Source organism: Elephas maximus, chromosome 25, assembly GCF_024166365.1.
Source record: "Elephas maximus indicus isolate mEleMax1 chromosome 25, mEleMax1 primary haplotype, whole genome shotgun sequence".
Lineage (NCBI taxonomy): Eukaryota > Metazoa > Chordata > Mammalia > Proboscidea > Elephantidae > Elephas > Elephas maximus.
In genome coordinates, this window is record NC_064843.1 from 49258647 (window position 1) to 49283951 (window position 25305).

The 25305-nt window shown below is 41.9% G+C and overlaps 1 protein-coding gene across 4 annotated transcripts in view; it reads left to right on the plus strand.

Annotated features, from left to right (window-relative positions):
* Nucleotides 1-25305, plus strand: part of SLX4IP (SLX4 interacting protein) — a 244489-nt gene that overhangs the window by 28764 nt on the left and 190420 nt on the right. The window contains exons 2-3 of one of the 4 annotated variants that reach the window (XM_049869897.1): nt 10337-10461; nt 15546-15596. The exons of 1 other annotated variant lie outside the window; for it this stretch is intronic. In XM_049869897.1, coding sequence (XP_049725854.1) covers nt 10375-10461; nt 15546-15596 — 138 coding nt within the window. In that variant the 5' untranslated portion in view covers nt 10337-10374. Of the gene's footprint in view, nt 1-10211; nt 10462-15545; nt 15597-25305 lie in introns of all 4 variants that reach the window. 2 more of the 4 variants (XM_049869899.1, XM_049869898.1) reach the window with 2 other exon arrangements.

A 25305-nucleotide genomic window follows, 5' to 3' on the forward strand; every position in this document is an offset into this window, starting at 1 on the left:
AAGCTTTCGTACCCCAGTCTGGCCCTGGTCCTTAGCAATAAAGGCTGGAGGGTTAGATTAAGACCAGGAAGAAGTTCTTGAAGTCATAGAGTTACTACCTTTACTCCTGTTCCGCCTCCCCTTTCCTTATTGTTATCATTACTGTTAGTTTTGGGATTCCTGGCTGAGGAAGTGAGGGATGGGGCACAGAGTGTCCTTGTGTTTTACAGCCTCTGGGAATTTCAGGGAAATGACGTTCCACTGAAGTGGCCTAAATGTGCAGCAGTCTAGTCATTAGCCAGATAACCTGTAAAGATGCACGGTGTTTACTTACTATCCTTTTAGATGCTTCTCTCGTAGGAGCCTTTTGGAATAAACCCTGTTCACAGAGACCCTATAGGGTAGGGTAGAACTGCCCCAGGGGTTTCCAAGGAGCAGCTGGTAAATTTGAACTGCTGATCTTTTGGTTAGCAGCAGAGCTCTTAACCGCTGTCCCACCAGGGCCCCGCCTTTGGGAATACCCGTGATTAGGTAATAGAGTAGACAAGGCCTCTCTGTCCATCACTTTGTCATATGTAGATAGCATGTGGCAATAACATTCTAATTTTACAGAATATTCTAGATATGTCAAGTAATGAATTATCAATAGTGACTGAACACAAACATGCAGACACACATTACGTTTTGCAGATGTGATCTTAAGTGAAAAAAAAGGTTGTTCTGCTGTTTGATCCACGAGTGTACAGCCTGCCTAATTAGTAGCATCATATTAGCTGGTGAGGCGTGTGCCAGGGCTAACATCCCAGTTCTCATTACCTGAAAAATTCAATGTATTATGGATTAGTATTGAGTTTGTGCCTAATTCTAATTCTTTTCGTTCTCTGTATTCTATTTATGCTATACGAGATTCTTCTATAGTTCTTCTCAAAATTTAGATTATCAGCTTTTTGAGGAAAGGACTCTAGAAGATGAAATTAGCACCATCTTTAACCAGGATTTCTTAATTCATATTGTGGCTTCACTCATGAAAATTGGGTGACTTTGGGTGAATTGTTTTACCTTTCTGAATGTCCATTTCTTCAGGTATGAGGTGAGAATAACATCACCATCTGTTTCTCAAGGTTCCTTTTGAGTATCAAATTAATAAAAAAGATAATGCTGTGAAAGTGTTTGAAAAAATAAAACTATGCCTGTCATGGGCCCTCAGTAATTATTTTACAGTGATGTTCTGTGTCGTGCTAGAGGAACTTGGCCTCAGCCTCATGTTTATCCCTGGTTCCATAATTCTGTGGAGTATGGACTAGTTTAATTATTTTCGTATGTGAGGTGTTAGTTAGCAAATCCTCATTTATCACTATATGTAGGGCCCTGGATTAGGCACTGGAGACATAGACAAGGCTGATGATTGCCTGTTCCTGTCCTCACGGAGTTTGCAGTGCAGTTGAGACAATGAGAGCTTAATGTGTCAAACTGTAAATAGGCAGTAGATCAGTGAAACACAGAGATGCTGAAGCACCCTGTTTAGCTGAGTTGTGGCCAAACCAATACAGTAGTTTCCTTCAGATCTGTTTCTGAATGGAATGTTGTGACAAAGCCATGGATCGGTTGATCTGTTGGGGGCCGTTTTTCTCAGTTTATACTGTGGCTACAGTGACAGGTGCCCAGGGCTGGAAGTCAGGGGGCTTAGTTTTAGTCCTTGCTATTGATTCCTGATTATGGGCAGGCCACTTAACCTCTTTTATTTCAGTTATCTCTAGCTGTGTAACCAACCATCCCAAAACTTACTTCTCACAATTCCACGGATCAGAAAATCCAGCTGAGCAGTGTTTCTATTCCCATGGCATTGCCTCGGGTCACTCAACTGGATGCATTCAGTTTCAGTTACCATGAGGATAGAAATCTCAGGAAAATTTCAGTCACATGTTTGGTGCCTTTTCATGATGCCACTGTCTTTTTACAGGGTGTCTCATCATTCACTAGTACAGCTTGAGCTACCTTACAGCATGGCGGCTGGCTTCTGCAGAGAACATGGAAGCAGAAGCTGCTGGGCTGCCTAAGGGATAGGTCTGGAACTGGCACACTGTCCCTTCTACCGCATTGTATTGGTCAGAGCAAATCACAGGGTCAGGAGGAGAGGAAATAGACTCTATCTCTTGATGGGAGGAGCAGCATATGCACACAAAAGAGAAGGGAGGAATTGCTCAGTGCCATCTTTGGAGACCGTTTGCCATAGTTTATGTATCTATTAAATGTGCTGTTAAATTTGGAAGTCTCTAGTTATCTAGTGCTGCTATGACAGAAATAACACCAGTGGATGGCTTTAACAAAGAGCAGTTTATTTTCTGACAGTCTAGCAGGCTAGAAGTCCAAATTCAGGGCACTGGCTGTCTCTGTTGGCTCTGGAGGAAGGTCCTTGTGATAGATCAGTCTTCCTTTGGTCTGGGAGCATCTCAGTGCAGGAACCCTAGGTGCAAAGACACACTCTGCTTGTGGCCCGGCTTTCTTGGTGGTATGAGGTCCCCAACTCTCTGTTTACCTCCCTTTCCTTTTATGCCTTGAGAGGCTACACCCCAGAGAAACTCCCTTTATATTGGATTAGGGATGTGACCTGGTAAGGCTGTTACCAAATCAAAAACCAAACCCAGTGCTGTCGAGTTGATTCTGATTCATAGTGACCCTATAGGACAGAGTAGAACTGCCCCATAGAGTTTCCAAGGAGCACCTGGCAGATTCGAACTGTTAACCCTTTGGTTAGCAGCTTTAGCACTTAACCACTACGTCACCAGGGTTTCCAAGGCTGTTACAATCCCGCCTTAATCCTTTTAACATAAAATTACAATCACAACATGGAGGACAGCAACAGAATACTGGGATTCGTGGCCTAACCAAGTTAATACATACATTTTTAGGGGGGACATAATTCAATCTATGACAGGGTCTGTCTTGGTAAAGTAGTGGGTCAGTGAAAAAGAGGAAGATCCTTAACAGGATGGGTTGACACAGTGGCTGCAACAATGGGCTCAAGTGTAAGGACAGTTGTGGGGATGGTGCAGGACCAGACAATGTTTCGTTCTGCTGTACAGAGGTCGCTGTGAGTCGGAACCAACTCAACGGCAGCTGACAACAACAACAGCAGCAAGGGTCTGTCTAGCCCTGTGTTCCTATAATCCTATGAATTTTTGTTTGAGGGCGTTTTTGTGAGTGATACAGTGAGGGCGTTTTTGTGAGTGATACAGTGGAAACAACTCGGTCACTGGAGGCAGAAAGGCCTGGGTTTGAGTATTTCTCGCTCCGGTTGCTGTTGAGTCGACCCTACTCCTGGTGACCCCACACGTGTCAGGGCAGAACTGTGCCGAATCGAGTTTTCAGTGGCTGCCTTTTTGGAAATACGTTGCCAAGTCTTTCTTCCAAAGTGCCTCTGCCTTGGAAAGTGACTTGAGTTTTTCTGAACTTTTGATCCCTTAGTTATCCAGTGCTGTTACAGCAGAAATACCACAAGTAGGTGGCTTTAAGAAACAGAAATTTACCTTCTCACAGTTAAGCAGGCTAGAAGTCTGAATTTAGGGTGCCAACTCTAAGAGAAGGCTTTCTGTCTCTGTCAGCTCTGAAGGAAGGTCCTTGAGCTTCTGCTCTTGGGTAATCTTGGTAGCTTGGCATGTGTCTTCCCCCATCTCTCCTCTGCTGATTTGTTTAATCTCTTTCATGTATTGAGAGAAGTTGACTCAAGATATACCTTACACTAACCCTGCCTCATTAACATAACAAAGCCCATTCCCAAGTGAGATTATAACCACAAGCATAGAGGTTAGGATTTACAACACACAATTTGCGGGGACATAATCTATAACATAGTATTCTTTGGCACCCCCCTCCAAATTCATGGCCTTGCCACATGCAAAACACACTCACCCCATCACATCATCCCAACAGTCTTACGTCAACTCCAAGTCCAAAATCTCATCTTCTGAATCATCTCAATCAGATACGGGTAAGACTTATAGGCGTATTCCATCTTCTTCGTCATCTGTGAACCTGGGAAATCTAGACGACAATTTATCTGTTTCTAAAGTACTGTGGTGGAACAGGCACAAGGTAGACATTTCCATTAAAAATGGGAGAAATTGGAGGGAAAGAAGGGATAACAGGCAACAAGCAAATCCAAAACCTAGCAGAACAATTTACATTAGCTCTCAACGACTGAAAATAATCTCTTCTCTGAGACCATCTCGGCAATGGCCCTGTCCTCCAGACTCTGGGTGTTGGCCATGCCCTCTGGATTCTGAGTGGAGGCCCCTTGGTCCTAGGCTTCAGCTCCACCTTCCAGGCCCCCTGGGGTGGCAACTCTGCTCCTTTGGCATTAGGTGGCCCCATTCTTCTAGTCCACCTGAGTGGCAACCCCACACCCCCAGCCCCAGCAGGCCCTGTTCTTCTGCCCCTTAAGCATGGCATCCTCACCCCCTCAACTTGGGCAGTGGCCCCATTCCCCTGGCACACCTTAATGGCAGCCTGACACTCTGGAACTGAGTTGGTGAGGATACGACTCTTTGAAACCTAGGAGGCTGTGGCCCTACCCTTTGAAACCAAGAAGTCCTGCCCTGCTTACTGTGCTCCTTCCAACACTTCTGCTGATCTCTAAGCTGCTCCAGGGATGGTTCTTTTCTTTTCTTGGAGGATAACAGATGTAGCTCCTTTGGCCTATTTCCTGCCTGTAGAATTAATTACAAGAGGCAGAGAGTTTTCTTTTCCTTTTGTCCTGTCTCTGACCCCTTCAGTCTCAGTTGATGGATTTTCTGCTGTGGTAGTTGGTTAGATCCATCAGTCACAGGCTTAATCTCTTTAAGTTTGAGTAGCCATGTTCTTGGTGAAAATTCTAAGACACATGTCCTTAGTTTGTACAACAGAATTTTTCAAATCTTTAAGCTCTGTTTTCCTTTTGCACAGTTCCTTTTTAAGTCCGTCTCTTTCCTCTCCATTTTTCCTATAAGCAGCAAGGAGAAAACACAACGGCCCCTTTAAGATCTTGCTTAGAAATCTCATCAGCCAGATATCCAAGTTCACCACTTACAAGTTCTACCTTCTGCCAAACACTTGAACATAATTCAGACAAGTTCTTTGCCACTGCATAAAAAACATCGTCCTTCCTCCATTGTCCAATTGCATGTCCATCATTGTCTGTTAGAGCCTCACCAGAAGCACATTTAACGTCCACATTTCTGGCAACGTTCTTTTGCTGGCACCATATGTATTCTCTAAGGTGATAGAGACTTTTTCCATAGCTCTCCTCATTTCCTTCTGAGCTGTCACCATAACTGCCATTGAAGTCTGTAATTCTACTAACAGTCTCTTCAGGGCAATCTAGGCTTTTACTGTTAGGCACCTTAAAACTCTTTTAGCTGCTACCCTTTAGCCAATCCTGAAACCTCTTCCACCTTTTAGATATCTGTTAGAGCAGCACCCCATTCTTCCAGTACCAGATTCTTTCTTAGTTACCCAGTGCTGCTGTAATAGAAATACCACAGATGAGCGGCTTTAACAGAAATTTGTTTTCTCACAGTTTAGGATGCTAGAAGTCCGAATTCAGGGTGCCAGCTCTAGGGAAGGCTTTTTATTTCTGTTGGCTCTGGAGGAAGGTCCTAATTTTCCCTGAGCTTCTGCTCTTGGGTGATCTTCATGTCGCTTGGCACGTATCTTCTCCCATTTCTCTTACGCTGGTTTGTTAATCCCTTTTGTATCTCAAGAGAGATTAACTCAAGATACATCCTTCACTAATTCTGCCTCGTTAACATAACGAAGACAACCCATTTCCAAATGGGATTATAACCACAGACATAGAGGTAAGGATTTACAACACATACTTTTGGGTGACATAATTCAGTCCATGACAATCCCCATCTGCTAAATAGAGTTAATATTGACTCACATCTAGGATAATTGTCTTCCTTAGCACATAGCCATGGCTCAAAAAGTATTAGTGTTCTCTTCCCTCCCCTTCTTTGTTACCTGATACCAGCCTTTTTAAACTCTGATATAAAAATATTCAGGTATTTAATGTTATTTGCGGGTGCTAGGGTGTTTTTCTGAGACTGAGTTCAAACAAGACTGTTCAGTTTATCTGTTTTGGTATTATAAATTATACCTAGAGCGTTGTTGCCATTCAGAAAACAGGCTTAAAAATCACTAGTTTGAAAATGCTTTTTGTTCCCTGAACAGTTGATTTATTTGGCATTTCTAGTAACTTTTGCCTAGAAGATAAAAAAAGCCATGTAGGATGGCCAGAGTTTCAGTCTGTGTGTTTTAGACTGTGGTAGTGCTTAGCCTGTGGACCAGTACCGGTTGGTGAAACCAGAGTACATGCTTCTACCGTGTTATTGTTGTTAGAAGATGCTATCAAGTTGGTCCTGACTCATCAAGGCCTCACATACAGCAGAAAGAGGTATTGCCTGGTCCTGTGCCATGTTCATGGTCACTGGCATTTTTTAGTCCATTGTTGCAGCCATTGTGTAGTTACTTCCAACCTAGAGGATTCATCTTTCATCACTACATTGGACAGTTTTAGTTGTGATTCACAGGGTTTTCATTGGCTAATCCTGGATGTAAGTAGCCAGGCTTTTCGCCTAGGTCTGTTTTACTCTGGAAGCTCCACTGAAACCTGTCTACCACGGGTGTCACTGCTGGTGTTTGAAGTGCTGGTGGCATAGCTTCAAGTATCATAGCAATACGTAAGTTACCAAAGTATGACAAACTGACAGGCAGGTGGCACACTGGACCAGCAGCATTTGCATCTCCTGGGCAAATAATGGTATTTTTATCATAGTGCTATAAACCAAGTTCTGCTGAGTTGATTCCGACCCATAGCAACCCTATAAGAGAGAGTAGAGCTGCTCCCATAGGGTTTCCAAGGCTGTAAATCTTCACAGAAGTAGAGTGCCACATCTTTCTCCCATAGAGGAGCTGGTGGGTTTGAACTGCCGACCTTTCGGTTAGCAGCCGAGCACTTGATTAAGTAAAATAATGCACATGAAGTCCTTAACACAGTATTAGGTAACCATTTTAATAAATGTTAGGCATTATCAATCATCATAATAAATATTAATCATCTCCTGGTTAAGATTTTTCTGCCAGAGTATTTAGGGAAGCAGCTTATTTTGCAATCCTTTTTAAAGCCATCTGAGTTCTCATGAGTCCTTTCTGAAAATCTGGTGGATGGTCTTTTGGTCTAACAATATTTCAGGTTGTCAAGTAAATGAAGACTAGTTTAAACAAGTGTCTGACTGGAAGTGCTTCTTACAAAAGCCCATAATCCAATGAAGATATTCTTTAGTCTGAAGGAATGGTGAGGGATCATATGGTTATGCAAATATATTCAAAGCTCTATTTTTTATGGGAGTGTTTAATACTTTTTGACTAGTCCCCAAGAAATGTCTTGACCCTGGAGATTGCGCTTAAAAACTATTCTCATTTTAGGGCCCCTTCTTAAGAGCTCAGAAACCCTGACCGCATAGTGGTTAAGAAGTATGGCTGCTAACCAAACGGTCGACATTTCAAATCCATCACGTGCTCCCTGGAAACCCTACGGAAGCAGTTTTACTGTGGCCCATGGGGTCGCTGTGAGTCGAAATTGACTCAACCACAATGGGCTTCTTTTTTATAGACATCAGTATCCTCTGTTTAAGTCCCTATGTTTCGGGGTTTTTTTTTTTTTTTTTTTTTCCATTTGTGGTCAAATAAGGACCATGGTTAGCCCCAAAAGTAAGGCCAGCTGGGCTGTGAGGACCTGGGGCGGGCCGGGAGCCTCTTGCGGGCTCAGCGCCTCTGCTGGCTGTCCCGCCTGCTTCCTCTTTTCTCTCTCTCACCACAGTGTGTAAGCCAAACTCCCATAAGCGAAAACCAGCTTATTTCTTCTTTGGGGCCTACTGATTCACAGGCGGGGTGATCTCCAGGATGACAGTTTCTGACGCTGATCTGTGGCTCGTGACCTGCCTGGGCCTTCCTCTTGTGCCCCTGTCTAGGCTTGGGAGCATTTGCTTTCCAGAGGGAGGCAGGGGTTCAGACCGTGCCAGTGAGAGCCAGCTCACCTTCGCTGAGCTTCCTGTTTGTGAGCTTGAGTATTGCCCTCATCCTCTTTCTCTCCTTCTTTGGGCAGATGTGTTGAGTGGGTCATATAAAGCGGCTTTTGCTCAAAGAATTGTCTTCCCAGGCAGAGCCAGGGGCCCTGGGGAAGGGCCAACTCAGGTGTTTCTGGACGGTGTTTCCCAGAAGCAGTGTGTTGTATGAAGAGGCCACAGCATAGGTATGGGCTGGAGGGGCCTGAGCCAGACCTCTGTCCTGGAGTGGCCCAGCTGGCATTGATGTGGTGTATTGAGATCCTTCATAGAATTTAACTGGGGGAAAAAAATAAAACATAAAAAATATTGAAAAGTGTCGGTGGTCCGGATGAGGATCTTGAATCCCTGTGGAACAGAAGGTGAGGATCTCAAAATTTCCCAGGAGAATTGAGTGTGGTTTTTTTTAACTAATATTTTATTGTGTTTTCAGTGAAGGTTTACATAGCAGTTTAGGTCCCCATTCAACAATTTCTGTGTAAATTGTACAGTGGCGCTGATTACATTCTTCACAGTACATGAACATTCTCACTGTTTCTCTTCTGGTTGTCCTGTTTCCATTAATCTAGTTTCCCTGCCCCATTATATTCTCATCTTTGTTTCAAAGTAATTGTTGGTCATTTGGCCTCATATAGTTGGTTTTTAAAAAGAGCACAGTACTTACTGCTATTCAGTATTTTGAGAGCCAATCTGTTATTTAGTTACAAGGTGACCTCAGGGGTTAGTTTTGGTTGAAGGTTTGAAGAGTATCTCTGGGCGGTAGTCTTGGGGAGTCCTCCAGTTGCAATCAGTCTGGTAAGTCTGTTTTTTTTTTTTTCAGGAATTTAAGGTTCTCTTTCACATTTTTCTCCTTTTCTGTCGGAGTCCACCTATTGTGGCCCTGATTAGGATGGTAGAGAACTTAGTGTTTTATTTAGAGCCATAAAACTGCATTGGGTTGGTGTAACTGCTAGTCAAGGCTCTTTGGAAAGAAATGACAAACCTGTGCAAACTACCATAACTGAAAAAAAGGTACAGTAAAACCTGTGAGAGCTGAAACCTGTGTAAGGCGGAAATCTGTCAAAGAAGGAAAACTCAAATATTTTCCACTAAAATGAGCGATACAAAGGTGGTAAGACTGCAGCAAAAGTGGAAGGCTTGTGAGACCTGGAAAAACAAGGCAATCCTGTTGAGTTCCTGCTCTCACGGGTTTCACTGTACTTTATGCTGAGGGAGCAGGAGTATCTCAGATTACCTCATGTCCTGGGTGCCGTTGAGCTTCATAAGGGCTGGAGACAGACGGCTTCGGGTTGCCCATGACACTGCTCCCAGGCGGCTCCACTTCAGGCCTCTCTCTGAGAAGAGGGCCTTTGACTCTACACCTTCTCCATTTTTCCCTCTCCTCTGGCCTGTCTCTGCTCCTCTTCTTACTAGGTAGAGCATGGTGGCTCCTTACTTCCCAGGTTTCAAATTTCTGGAGGTGAGTTTGGCCAGGTGTCCACCTTTGCGCCAGTGACTGCAGCCACAAGGGCAGTGTTATTACTACATGTGTGGCTACCTGTGCCCATGCCCTTCCTTGGGGATAGCAGTTGTCAGAAAAGGGGGACGGATCCTTCCAAAAGTTATACCATAGTACTTGATGGTTTACAGACTTTACTACAGGCTTCTCTTTGGCAATCGTATAGACAGGCCTTCTTACAGAACATAATAATTAGTACTTAAAAGTTTGTGGCGAGGCCTCAGGGGCATCCAAGAGGTACCTGGAATAATCTGACCCTTGAGAAGGTTCTCTTGGTTACTGGGGATGAGGACGATCATAATTACTGCTTTACTTACACTTTGCATCTTGCTTTATTATTGGTGTGCATGTTGAGGCATTTTAAGGTTATTAACATCCCTCACTGTGTATATGTTGTGGTAATTAAACCAAAATATTACAAAAACCAAGAGAAGTATAAAAGAGGATTTCATTCTACTAAAATTTCTGAATGTTAAGTCTATATAAGACACCGTGAATCAAAGGAGGGCCCAGCCTTCAGGAGCAGGGATCTGGCGTTAAATCTTAAATTCTGAAACAGCGGATGCGTTCTTAGTCAGCTATGAGTCTGCATATTTGCTTTTGACTCAGCATTCCGTTTGTACTTCCTCCAGGGGGTGAAACAACAACAACAACAAAAATGCCTCGTAGCCTCAGAACTTTTAATTGCCTTCAATTGGTGCTGCTGGCCACTGTGCAGAGTCTTCTGACAGCTGACGAAATGCTTCCTTTTCTAAAGATGGCCTGAAGGAATCCGATGTCGCTGTATCGGTTCTGATGCTGCTTGAGCCTGTTTCACTTCCCACAATGACTGATCTTCCATCTGCCCTGACACTGCATTCCTGGGCCGCTGCCTCTCACTGGGTGGGTGACTGGACTGTTCATTTTCAGGAACAGTTAAAATTATCCAGAGAAGAGTGTCTCCCGTAAAATTTACATGAATCAGCCTCTCACTACAGGGAGCATGGGAGGTGTGTGTGTGTGAAGATTTTTCAGAAACTTTTTATAGAAAATTTAAAAGCTATTAAAGGGAAAGAATATAATGCTCCCAGGATACTCATCACCCATTTTCAACATTGTGAATAATTTAAAATTAATTCATATTTATTCTGAGTGCTAGTAACAAACACGATTGGTACTATGTGACGCTAACACTTGTGTGTTCAAGCTGGGTTTTCCAAATTTTGGCACTGTTAGTAATTCTCCTTTTCAAAACCCAGTGAGCCTTAGCTGTCTCCTTCAGTCTTCAGTTTAGATTTTAGGAGAGAATATCAGAAGTATAAGAAGAAATATTATTGGGGCACTAATGTGGGTCTCCCAGTGTCAAGAGCAGCCACTGAAACCCCTGATTCTGGTTACTTTAGGTTCTGAAAAAGATACCAGTACTCTTTAGATTTTCTGATTTTACCTTGAAGGGGATTCTTGTTGGGATATTGCACAGTAGTCAGATGGATCCCACAGTTTTTCCTACCTGTGGGATCTTGGTTCCTTCGTTTCAGCATGGGGATAGCAAGTATCAGCCTTAGTAGCCTACATGCAAGGTGTTTAACTCAAGGCCTAGCAATTAGTAAGCGTTTACTAAATAAATCTCAGCTATTAGTATTCGGGAGCCCTGGTGGCACAGTGGTTAAGATCTCCGTTGCTAACCAAAAGGTTTGCAGATCAAATCTACCAGCCACTCCTTGGAAACCCTATGGGACAGTTCTGCCCTGTCCTGTCAGGTTGCTATGAGTTGAAACTGACTTGACTGCAGTGGATTTTTTTGGTATTAGTGTTCAAATTGAAGATAACAACTAGGAAACAGACTGAGTTTAAGATTATCCAGCTTCTTCTCCTTGCGCATTTCATTTTAATACTTTAGAAACTGAAGAAAAAGTTCAAGCCTTGAGTTGCAATATTGGAGAATTCTCTGGGGGAAAATACTTAAATGACGCAGGAAGCATCAAAAGAAGGTGGAAGGAGTACATGGAGTCACTGTACCAAAAAGAATTGGTTGACTTTCAAACATTTCAGGAGATAGCATATGATCACGAACCGATGGTACTAAAGGAAGAAGTCCAAGCTGTATGAAGGCATTGGTGAAAAACAAGGCTCCAGGAATTGATGGAATACTAACTGAAATGTTTCAACAAACGGATGCAGTGCTTGAAGTGCTTGCTCATCTATGCCAGGAAGTTTGGAAGACAGCTACCTGGCTAACCTTCTGGAAGAGATTCATGTTTATGCCTATTCTGAAGAAAGGTGATCCAACCCAATGCAGATATTATTGAACAATATCATTAATATCACATGCAAGTAAAATTTTGCTGAACATCATTTGAAAGCAGTTGCAGCAGTACACCGACAGGCAACTGCCAGAAATTCAAGCCAGATTCAGAAGAAGACGTGGAACGAAGGATATCATTGCTGACGTCAGATGGATCCTGGCTGAAAGCAGATAATACCAGAAAGATGTTTACCTGTGTTTTACTGACTCTGCAAAGGAATTCCACTGTGTGGATTATAACAAATTATGGATAACATTGCAAAGAATAAGAGTTCCAGAACACTTAATTGTGGTCAGGTGGAACCTTTACATAGATCAAGAGACAGTTATGTGAACAGTACAAGGGAACACTGCAAGGTTTAAAGTCAGGAAAGGTGGGTGTCAGGGTTCTATCCTTTCACCATACTTACTCAGTTAGTATGATGAGCAAATAAGCAGAGAAGGTGTACTGTATGAAGAAGAATGGGCCATCAGGATTAGAGGAAACCTCATTAACAACCCGTGATAACCAGATGACACAGCCTTGCTTGCTGAAAGTGAAGAGAACTTGAAACACTTATGGGTGAAGATCCAAGACTACAGCCTTAATATGGATTACATCTCAAAATAAAGAAAACAGAAACCCTCAAAACTGGACCAATAAGCAACATCATGATAAATGTAGGAAATACTGAAATTGTCAAGGACTTCATCTTACTTGGATCCACAATCAACACCCATGGAAGCTGCAGTCAAGAAATTAGATGATGCACTGCATTGGGCAAATCTGCTGCAAAAGACCTCTTTAAAGTGTTAAAAAGCAAAGATGTCACTCACTTTAAGGACTGAGGTGCTCCTGACCTAAGCCATGGTGTTTCTGGTCACCTCATCATATGCATGTGAGAGCTGGACATTGAATAAGAAAGACCAGAGAATTGATACCTTCGAATTATGATGCTGTGAAGAATATTGAGTATACCACGGACCGCCAGAAAAATGAACAAATCTGTCTTGGAAGAAGTACAGCCAGAATGCTCCTTAGAAGTGAGGGTGATGAGTCACGTACTTTGGACATGTTATCAGGAAGGGTCAGTCCCTAGAGAAGAACATCATGCTTGGTAAAGTAGAGGGTCAGCAATCAATGAGATGGATTGACACAGTGGCTGCAACATTGGGCTCAGATATAGCAACCATTGTGAGGATGGCGCAGGACCAGGCAGGGGTTTGTTCTGTTGTACATAGGGTCACTATGAGTCGTAATCGACTGGACGGCACCTGACAGCAACAGCAACATGCCTCTTCTCACCCTTTTCAGGCATTTCATTTCAGCTGCTTAAAATATGAAGCTCAAGTCTGTTACATTGTTTCTTATTATACACTCTCTTTTAAAATGTTCTGTGATAGCAAAATAAGGGAACTCATACTTAAGACTACCTGCTGAACTAGATATTTTTCACACAAATTCTCGTTTAATTCTCACAACACTGTCAACTACAACTTACTGTTGGCAGGTTACAGATGCCAGGGTCGATGAGATTGTTTAATTTGTTCATATCAGAAGAAATCAGTTGCTATCCAGTCGACCCCAACTCTTGGAGACCCCTTGCGTGTCAGAGTAGAAATGTGCTCCATAAGGTCTTCAGTGGCTAATTTTTCAGAAGTAGATTGCTAGCCCTTTCTTTTGAGGTGCCTGTTAGTGAACTCCCACCTCCAGTTGTTCGGTTACCAGAGAGCTCGTTAACCATTCGTACCACTCAGGGACTCCAGATTGGAGTGAACTCCCACCTCCAGTCGTTGGGTTACCAGAGAGCTCATTAACCACTCGTACCACTCAGGGACTCCAGGTTGGAGCTAGGAAGTAGCAAATGCGGATTTCATACCTGGAATCACTGCCTCAAAGTCATTTGCTTTGATGAAGAAGGGTGAAACTGCCAGTTACAGTCTTGGTTGTAAGGTGATTGGCTTAGAATCACTTACTTGGGAATAATACAATTACTTACAGTGTTTTACAATTTGAGAAGTTTTACTAACTGCATGACTAATTTTACTAACCATATTAAAACACATTATCCTGGGAAGTAGGCAGAGCTGGTATAATTGTTAAAGAGGGGACTTTGGAACCCTGGATTCCAGTTCTTAATTACCCCCACCCCTTAAAGGGGTGACCCTTTAGAAAAATAGATGCATTGGAGACTGGCTGATCAAAGGTCAATTTTGAGTTTCAAACTCATTTGTAGAACTCTCATGAAGCAGGTCAGATCTCAGAGTTGGTCTGGCCCACCTCTGCCAACCCTTTCTGGATGTGGGTACCTCTCTCAAGACTTCGCATTGTTTTGGCCTGCGGGGAAGGGTAGGGGAAGAATGCATGAAAAGAGATAAAGTGAGAGTGGTGGTAGGTGGGGGGAGGTAGGTCCTAGAGAAAAAGGCACACTACTTCTACATTCAGACGGAAGCTAGAGAAGACCTCCCCAAGAGCTAGAACTCTAGGCCACCACCCGCCCCCTACTAAGGCCTCTGTCTGCCTGTATCCTGGCCTGGTCTTGGGAAAGAAGTTAGGGAGACCTTGAGAAGTAGGCAGGAACCTTGAGTCCTACCTAGAGACCAGCAATGACTCTGGTCACTTCACAGATGATGAACCTGCCTTCCAGAAAAGTTGAGGACCATCTGGGTAGTCAGCCAGTTACTTCTGGATGCAAAATGAGAATCAATGTCATACGACTTCAGACTCATTTTCTACCTGTTTTTCTCCTTTGAGAAATTAAAAAAAAAAAAAACTGAAAAGCATGAAGAAAACAAATAGTCCATATTCCCCCAACTCAATTTCCATATTCTCACCACTTTTAGGTATTAGTATTAGTTTCTAGGCTCTTATTTAAAAAAGAAACAAAATATACTTTTTTTAGACCCATTTTTATTACAAAAAATTCAAAGATTAAAAAAAAATCATTCTGAATCTTACTGGAAGTAACTCTTGCTAATGTTAGGTGAACATCACTCCAGAAGGACATATCCTATGTATAGATAGAATTATTACAGAGAAAATAGAAATGCTTTTGTTAAACATGGTATAGTATATGTTACCTTAATTAAAAACATTTAATTTTCCTTTAATAGTAGAAAAAGAAGCTGAATTTAAATGTAAGGAGTTGTTGAACCTCAAATTTCTTTTATTTCCTGAAAGATTCCTCCAAGATTAAAATAGCTAATAAAATAAAAGGTTGAAATAATTTTTTAAAGTTCAGTTGTAGACAATCTTAACTCTTTGCTATAAAAAAGGGACCAGCATCTCACCCTTCATTCTATTTCCTGCCTTCTCACCTCCAGTTTTTGTTATTTTTATGTGTCCCAGCTTTGTAATATTCACATTCTTGAGCTGTGCTGTCTAATGTGGTAGTCGTTAGTCACATATGGACATTTATTTTTAAATTTACATTTAAGTGAAGTTAAAAATTAAGTTCTGCAGTCTGACTAGCTACATTTGAAGTATTCAGTAGCCACGTGTGACTAGTGAGTGCAGGTACAGCCCATTTCCATCATTGCTGAAAGTTCTGTTGAACAGCATCTTCCTGTCTGTAATTAATCTCCATGGTTATCTAAGTGATATTTCTATATTTAAATAGATTCAATGCTCTTTATAGTATAATTGCTATCTTGAATTAGTTATTGTGATTCACCCACTAATTGGCTGGATTTCATTTTCTAGGAGTGTTTTCAAGAAGAGGTTATAGGTGTCGCATTTCCTGAATTCTTTCATGTAAGTTAATGCCTCCTCTTTGGCTTCATGCTTGAATGATACCTTGGTTAGGTATAATAGTCTTGGCCCATACTTTCTTTTCCTGAGGACTTTGTAACAAAATTTTCACCGCTGTCTTCTGATGTTGAGTATAGTGAGCCCTCCATATCTGTGGGTTCCACATCTGCGGATTCAAACAACTGCAGATGGAAAATACACGGAAAAAAAAAAAAAAAGTTCCAAAAAGCAAAACTTGAGTTTGCTACTGTCTGAGTATTATAGTGAATCTACGTGAGCGAAGGGATGTGTAGGCATACCCTGATATAAAACCAAAACCACACCTGTTGCTTTCAAGTCGATTCTGACTCATAACAACCCTATACTCTGCTATAGCCTCCTGCTGTTTCAGAGATCCTAGGCTTTTCTCCAGCACTCACTGTTTGGGCATGGTTTGCCCTGAGTCTTGTCATCATTCCCTCAACAGTACAGTGTAACAACTATTTACATAGCATTTACATTGTGTTAAGTATTATAAGTTACCTAGAGATGATTTGGAAACCCTCGTGGTACAATGGTTAAGAGCTACACCTGCTAACCGAAAGGTCTGCAGTTCAAATCAACCAGGCGCTCCGTGGAAACTTGATGGAGCAGTAGGGTCACTATGAGTCGGAATCGACTCAGTGGCAACGGGTTTGTTTTTTGTGGTTTTAAAGATGATTTACAGTATACGGGAGGATGTGCTTAGATTATATGCAAATATTATTCCATTTTACGGAAGGGACTGAAGCATCCACCAGGTATCTGCGGGGATCCTGATATGAGTACCCTGTGGATACTGGGTGCTGACAGTGTTTACCTGGCAAAGGGTAAAACCCACTGACATTTCTCTCATTAAATAGATTATTTGTTTTTTCTTCTTGGCTATCTAAATGATTTTGTATTTATTCTTAAAGTACTAAAAATTAAGTAGGCTGTCTCTTAGTGTGGAATATCCTGTTTTTGTTTGTGTTATTCCAAATCATGTGCTTTTTTGATCTGCAGATTCTGTTCGTTCTTCATTCCAGACAGATTCTTACAAGTCCTATCTTGGAACTCATCACCTGTTTCATGTCTTAAGTTGTCTACTTTAGGAATACACCTCGTATTAAATTATTTTTATCTGCCTTCCATGTTTATTAGCTTTTTTCTAATCACTTTAATCTCCTTTTCCAATCTGAATTTACTGTGATTATCCAAGCCTTTCCACTGTCAGTAAGTCAGTTTTCAGAGTTTTTATTTCTTGTCTGTCTTGTTTTCACTTGTTTATTTATGAGTTCCATAATTACATTGATCTTGATTCTCAATTTGTTTCCTTATTTTCCCCACAGTGGTTATCTATTGCTGTGCAACCAATTACCTCCAAACTTACTGGCCTAAAACAACAGATGTTTATCATGTCACAGGATCTGTGGATCAGAGATATAAGCATAACTTAGCTGGGTTGCCTTGGCTCAGAACTTCTCACAAGGCATCACTCAAAGTGCCAGCTGGGACAACAGTCTTCTCAAGGCAGATTGAGGGAGGATCTGCTTCCAGGCTCACTTACGTGGGTGTTGACAGGAGTTGTCAGGTGCTTGGCTGGCTGTCGATGGAGATATCAGTTTCTCAACACATGGGCCTTTCCGTAGGACAACTCACAGCAGGGCAGCTAGGTTTCCTCAGAGACAGCAAGAGACCACGCCACATCTTCCACAAGACGGAAAACCAAAAAAAAAACACCAAACCTGTTGCTGCTGCATTGATTCCAACTCATAGCTACCCTATAGGACAGAGTAGGACTGCCCCACAGAGTCTCCAAGGAGCGTGTGGTAGATTTGAACTGTCAGCCTTTTAGTTAGCAGCCAAACACTTAACCACTGTGCCACCAGGGCCCCACAAGATGGAAACCCCAGTCTTACTGTAACTTAATCTTTGAAATGACAAACCACCATCACCTCTGCCACATTCTGTTTGCTGGAAGCAAATTATTAAATCCAGCCACCATTCAGGGTGTGAAAACTAGGAGGAGAGGACCATCTAGAGGCCGCCTAATATACCTTCTTTTTCATTTATTCTGTTTTATCATCTGTCTTTGGGCTCATTTTGATTTCCACACCACCCCCATCCTAACCACTGTGGTGGTGCAGTGGTTAACACTCTCAGCTGCTAACCAAAATGTCGGCAGTTCAAACCCACCAGCCACTCTGCGGGAGGAAGATGTGGCAGTCAGCTTCTGTAAAGATTTACAGCCTTGGAAACCCTACAGGGCAGTTCAACTCCGTCCTACAGGGTGGCTGTAAGTTGGAATTGACTGGACGGCAGTGGGTTTGTTTTTTGGTTTTGTTTTAATTTGCTCTGTTACCTGAAGCAATCAGGTACTCCTGTTCCTCACATCACACTTCCTTTTAGGTTGGGCTTTTTATCTGCTCTTTGAGTGGTGTGTTCCTTTTTTATATTATGATTTTGATAGAAACACAATGAAAGCCACATCATTTATTTTAATCTTGGTCTTGTCTGGGTGTGTTCACACAGTCTGTTTGCTTTGATATTTTGTGGGTGACTTTTAAATATTCTTCTCTCCCTATCTGAGGCCAGTATGATTTCTTTTCAGGTTATAGTTTGAGGATGGCCAGTCCACTTTTCTTTAGCTGAAAAGGGTAGTTTTTGGAGGAATAAAGCTCAGTTGAGTTGAGGTGGCTATATATCAGAATATCTGATCCTAATCTCTTATGGGAGCCTTGGTGACACTGTGGTTAAGAGCTCCGCTGCTAAACAAGACATCAGCATTTCAAATCCACCAGCTGTTCCTTGAAAACCCTATGGGACAGCTCTACTCTGTCCTGTAGAGTCGATATGAGTTGGAATTGACTCAACGGCAAGGTTTTGTTGTTGTTAATCTCTTATGAGATTGTGTTAGAGGTCCTATATCAGATTTCACTCCTGGTTGGGGAGAGATGGGGCAGGGCTGAAATCTGTTCCATGGGGGATAATAAATATTTGTTTAATGCTTATTAATTCATTCAGTGGACTGGTAATTCCATGGGTAAATAACAACTGAAAGATAATTTTATAATTACCATAGAACGAGCTGGTTCACTTTAGCTTTACTGGGAAACAACACGATTATCAAGAAGATTGTATAGTATTGATTGGACAATATGTAAATGAAAAAGCCTTACTGGAATGTTGCAAACTACAAATTAAACTTTAATCACTTCATGACTGTAAGAGAAATCAGCAGCAAAGGAAAAAATTTTAAAAGTACTGCCTTCCAAACAAAATTCTGCAGTGAGATAGCCATTTATTTTGTTGTTGTTGAGAATACACCCAGCAAAACATACAGCAATGGAGCAGTTTCTACACGTACAGTCAGTGTCATTGATTACATTCTTCCAGTTGTGCAACCATTCTCACCCTCCTTTTGTGAGTTGTTCTTCCCTCATTAACATAAACTCATTGAGTTCCCATCTAATCTTACAAGTTGACGTTGTCAGTTTGATCCCTTATAGTTCTTAAAAGAGCATAATGCTCAAGGCAGGCATTTTTTATTAGTTAAGCTAAGCTATTGTTCAGTTTTAAGATGACTTCAGGAGTTTTTTTTGGCTTAAGGCTTAAAAATTATCTGAGAGCAATAGTTTCAGGAGTTCTTTCACCCTCTATGGCTCTAGAAAGTCTAGACTCCATGAGAATGTGAAATTCTGTTCTGCATTTTCCCCCTTTTGATCAGGATTCTGCTATAGAATCTTTGATCAAAATGTTCAGTAATGGTAGCCAGGCACCATCCAGCTCTTCTGGTCTCATGGCAAAGGGAGCACTCCTGTTCATGGAGGCAATTAGCCACACATTCTACATCTTCCTCCTGTTCCTGACTCTCCTTTTTCTCTGTTGCTCCAGGTGAATAGAGAGCAATTGTTGAGCCTTGGATGGCTACTTGCAAGCTTTTAAGATCCCAGGCACTACGCAACGGAGTAGGAGGTAGAATAGAAGCGCTAAACACATTATTAGAGGAGATAGCCTCTATTTGTTTCATTCTGATACTAAAATAAAGAGTCTTGTATAGTCATATTTAATGGTATTCGATTGTAAAGATAGGTACAGCATGGCTGAAGGAATTCAGAAATAACTCCCACTTGTCTTAGCTATAGGGTCGCTATGAATCGGAAAAGACTTAATGGCAGCAGATTTTCTCCTTTTAGCTAGAAGTTTCATTCAGTTATCCGAGTTATTCAAGAAGTATCTCATTACTCTGGTGATCAATTTCGCAGTTATTGATTGTTGTCAAGTTAGCTCTGACTCATAGTGACGCCACGTACAACAGAACAAAACGTTGCCTGGTCCTGCACCATCTTCACAATCGTTGGTATGCTTGAGTGGTCCACTGTTGTGGCCACTGAGTGTTTTGTGTGCCTTCCAAGCTCAGTGGCTCATCTTCTAGCACTATATTGGACTATATCAGTGATGGATTAGGGGGGATACAAAAAGAAATATGGCAAGCTTCCCATTGGTCAGCCTTGCTATAAACAGATGAATAAATATATCTGTGTGTTTGACACTGCGAGGCACTGTGGGAGATACCAAAATTGTGAATTTCTTGAGGGAAGGCTTGTGTCTCATGAATTCCTTTTTACATCTCTAATACTTTATATATTACATGCACTCCGTGAATATTCGATGCATAAATGAATGGAAGAATAAAGCAAGTTGTAGTCCTTATTCTCAAGAAAAAGCAAAAAAACCTGCCGCTGTCTAGCCCACTCAGAGTGACCCTGTAGGGCAGAGTAGAACTGCATCATAGAGTTTCTAGGGAGCACCTGGTGGATCCAAACTGCCCACCTTTTGGTTAGCAGCTGTAGTGCTTAACCACTATGCCACCAGGGTTTCCATCCTCAAGTTTATTCTATTTAGAAGACTAAGATACACTTAGGAAAAAGATAGCTAATAACTCGAAAACTCATTGACTTATTGCTGTTGAATTGATTCCTACTCATAGCGATCCTAAAGGGCAGAGTAGAATTGCCCCATAGGGTTTCCAGAGAGTAGCTGGTAGATTTGAACTCCCAGCCTTTTGGTTAGCAACGGATTGCTTAGCCACTCTGCCACTAGGGCTCCGGTAACACAAGGCCTCATATAAATCCCAAGTATTCGAATTGCCTACATAGTATCTGAGGAAGAAGATAAAGGTGGCTTAGACTGCTCAGAAAAACCTATGGAGCTGACAGCCTCCAAGTGGGCCCTGACAAATAGGGTATACCTGAATCCCTGATTGAGAACAGAGAGTATACGCAGAGATGCTACATACCCAGATCCTATGACAGAAATGAAGATGGCTCACATGAGGTGTCTTGAAGAAACAAGACTGGCTGACCCAGAGGGAGAAATGGAGAATAGAACTGGCATCTTAGTCATCTAGTGCTGCTAGAAATACCACAAGTGGATGGCTTTAACAAAGAGAAGTTTATTCTCTCACAGTCCGGTAAGCAAGAAGTCTGAATTTAGGGCACCGGTTCCAGGGGAAAGCTTTTGCTCTTCTGTCAGCTCTGAAGGTAGGTCCTTGTGATACATCAGTCTTCCCTTGGTCTGGGAGCGTCTCAGAGCAGGAACCTTAGGTCCAAAGGACATTCTTTGCTCCTGGTGCTGCTTTCTTGGTGGTATGAGGTCCCCATGTCTCTCTGCTCACTTCTCTCTTCTTCTATATCTCAAAAGAGATTGGCTGAAGACACTATCTAATCTTGTAGATCTCATCAGTGTGACTGCCACTAATCCATCTCATTACATCATAGTGATAGGATTTACAACACACAGGGAAATCACATCAGATAACAAAATCGTAGACAGTCATACAATACTGGGAATCATGACCTAGCCAAGTTGAAGATATTTTGAGGGGACACAATTCAGTCCATGACCAAAACCAAACCCATTGCTGTCGAGTCAATTCTGACTCATAGCGACCCTATAGGACAGAGTAGAACTGCCACATAGAGTTTCTAAGGACCGTTGGGTAGAGGGAGTGGTATAGATTGTCAAGGGGGCCTTAAAGCCCAAAAGAAGAGATTGGGCTTGTTTTGTTGGGCATTAGGGAATCAAGGGGTTCTTGAGCTAAGAAATGATTAGATTAAAACTCACTGTTTGTAAGTTACCAGTCGACTGTGGGGTCACTGAGTTAGCAGTTAACTGATGCAAATAGTTAATGCTTAGCTGCTAACCAAATGGTTGGCAGTTTGAGTCCACCCAGAGGCACCACAGAAGAAAGGCCTGGCAATCTACGTCCAAAAAATCAGCCATTGAAAACCCACAATTCTACTCTGAGATATGTGGGGTTGCCACGAGTCAGAGTTGACTCCGTGGCAACAGTTTTTGTTTTTTCCTTGACTACATAGATAATTTATTTGGTTATTACGTAACTTAGGTACAAGATGCTTCAGTGTTTAAGAGGGTTTGCATATTTTGCTGTTGCATTTTCCTTTTTTCTGACACCTTAAGCAGAGTGATGATCACTTCCTCACTTCTGTTTTTTTATTTTACTGGGTAGGGATTCTAACACAGTTTTGCAAATAAAAACAAAAGGGTTTGATGTGAAGCACTCAGGCAGAAATTCATTGTGGGTCTGTTGCAGGCAGGAGCTCAGGAGCTGTGGAGGTCAGACATGAAGAGATAGGGTACCACCCACAGACCAGCTGGACTGTTAGAAAACAGCAATGAGGTGCTGCTGGAATTGGGAGGAAAACAAGGGACTGGGGAGTCGGGAGCTGAAAGAGGTGGGCTATCTGTGCGCCAGCCATTTTCCTGTATGTTTTCTTTTAATCCTTACAATGTCCAGCTAAGATTTTATCCCTGTATTCAGAGGAGAAATGAGACTTAGGGGCTCACGTGTATGGAGATGAGCATTTAAATTGTGGGTTTGGGTGAATACGCTAATAGGGTGTAAACAGAAAGGGCAACTGGTTCTTAGAACTCAGTATTGTTTGCATCATCCCTAGGGTCCTAGGATAAATGATCAAGCAGAGGGTGTAACCAGGGCACTTTAATGTCCCTATTTTCAAAATGTCAAACTCTAATATGATTAATAGTCCCTTAAATATTACTTGAAATCAAATTAGTTGCCCTAAACATTCCATCCTAGCATTTTTGGGAATGTTTAAAATTGCCCTTTTGAAAACATTCGAATCTGAAAAGAATTTTTCCTGTTGGAATAAAATAATGCCTCCACTTTCAAACTTAGTTTCTTCTGAATAATCAAATGAAGGGTACAAATAAGTGTTCACTGTTACTTCAGTTGATGGCTTGATTTTGATCCACTTCAGTTCTTTGTACCATAGAATCCTACTCAGTAAACAGGTTTGGATTAGAGCTGCCTCCAGGCCCGTCCATCTCTGAACTGAACTTCTCTGTCCCATATTGGAGAAGAATCCTCCTCAAGGCAGTAGCTCTTTGAGGGTTAAAGACAAAAACATGAACAACAAAGCCAGCATCCAGTCTAATCCTGCTCAGTGCTTATTTACTTAGACGTTTTTTTTGAACAGTAATAACTCCTTAGATCTCATGGAGTAAAACGTAATTCCCAATTTTCCAAGGGCAGCTGTAGATCAGGATTCTAAAGGCCTTAATGGAGAAGAGTGGGTACGAGTTTGTCAAGAGACCACTTAGAGAAATCAGCTCCATGTAATTTTTAATACAGTTCTTTGGATAGACTTTTTATGACTCAGTATTACAGATGTCATTAATTTATAATGGAAAATAGTAAGACAATATGAAAGTTCTCTTCAGACTCAAGAAACTTAGGCAGCAGGGTGAGTGATGATTGAATAATTCGAACAGAGGCTGCTGCAGAATGCCATTGCCAAGGTGAAGCCCTAAGCCGAAGGGTAAGCTGAGGGCCTTACTGCCTCTGACCCTGCTTGCTTAGCCAGCCACTTGCTGTGTAACTTGGGCAGCAGAAAGAAACTCAGGCTTGTGGGAAGTCCAAGGACCTCAGGGTTTCTTTCACAAAGGAAATGCCACACATGTGTTTTCCTTCCCTTGGCAGGCTAAGGTGCACGAGACCGCTAAGGGCCGTCTTGGGCAAAACGGGAAATAGATTTCATTTGTCCTTCTTCCATTGTCAGGTTTCAGCACACTCTCTGCCCCTGAACAGTAGACATTTTAGAGATGAGGGTAAGTCTATCGCAGAAATATCCTAGGCATTTTTGTGAGAACCGCCCCTCAAAAAAAAAAAAAGCAAACCCACTGCCTTTGAGTCAATTCTGACTCATAAAAAAATAGCAACCCTATATATAGGACAGAGTAGAACTGCTCAGTAGAGTTTCGAAGGAGCGCCTGGTGGATTCGAACTGCTGACCTTTTGGTTAGCAGCCGTAGCTCTTAACCACTACACCACCAGAGTTTCTATTTTTGTGAGGCAGGAAGTTAAAATACGTTGGTAAACATTAGTGACCAAATGGAATGATATTTTACCTTTGCCAGTTTTCAAATGCTTCATTGTCCACCCAAACATATCATGGCGGGAAGTAACATCTGACTTTGGAAGTAGGGCCTGTCACCTGTGGACCCCACAACATGTGTCTGCCACAGAGAGAACCTTAGGAATAAGAAAAGCCATTGGCAGGGAACTGGGAGACCTGCATTCTGCTCAGGTCCTAAGCAGAGTTGTGCTCAGAGTTCTGATCCCCAAAAGGCCATAAAACTTGGACAAAGCCTCTCAGTCTCCTAGACTTCTGCTTCCTTATTTGTGAAATAAGGGTATTGGAGTCAATGATGTCAGGACCTTCCTGCTCTGACATTTGGTGACTAATACTTCAAAAAGTGCATTCAATTTCCACCAAAGTAATGGTTGTTATATTTCTTAATACAGCTAAAATAAGTAAAGAATACTTTTTCTCAGTTCCCAATTTTGTTCTTTTTGTTCAGGAGTCATTGGTGATACTTCCCTTAAGTAAAACATTGGGCAAGGCTGTCCGTTCCAAGTTGACACATTAAACAAATGACAACATGTCTAGTCTGGTATGAGTACGATATATAACCAAAGAACATACCACGTAAAAACATCCTGGTAGTTTGGGTTAGCTTATTTTGAGTGTCTTTTTCAGGAACTTTTCTTTCCTAGGTTTCTAGAATGATTTCTTTTAAACATCCACAGGCTTATTGTAGTTTTCCAGAAGGAACTTGCCACGTGGATACAGGCCACTGAGGTATTTACTAGGTGTCTCGCCTGGGTAAACAGTAGTGCAAGCAACACCCTGCACACTGCTTGGTGTCCTGACTCTCACAGAAGTCCAGGAGTTCTGCGTGGTGGTGATGTTCTCACTTGACTTATCAGTAGATTACAGTTGGGTCCACTGCTCAACACAGAGTCAACACATTTTATTTGGCGCTATCCGGTTTTTTGGTTTGAACCCAGAAAAATGCAGTGAGGGAACAACCATCTATCTATTCACCAGTATCTTTCTGTACAAAATCAGCAGCTAAAACCTATAAGCGTGTTTGAAATAATGCTAGCTTTGAACCATCTCTCTTGATTTTTTTTCCTCAGTTCCTAAATTACAGAAGGTTTTTTAAAGTGCCTTAAAGTCTTTAAGGAAAGATGAGTAACATAAAATTATCTTTGTTTTCTAAAAATATATGGTTACATATTCGATTCAAAGTATAGAAAGGAAATCTTTAAAACAGGGTCAGTGAAATGTTTGCTATCACTTGTCCTCCTATCTGAGCCTCT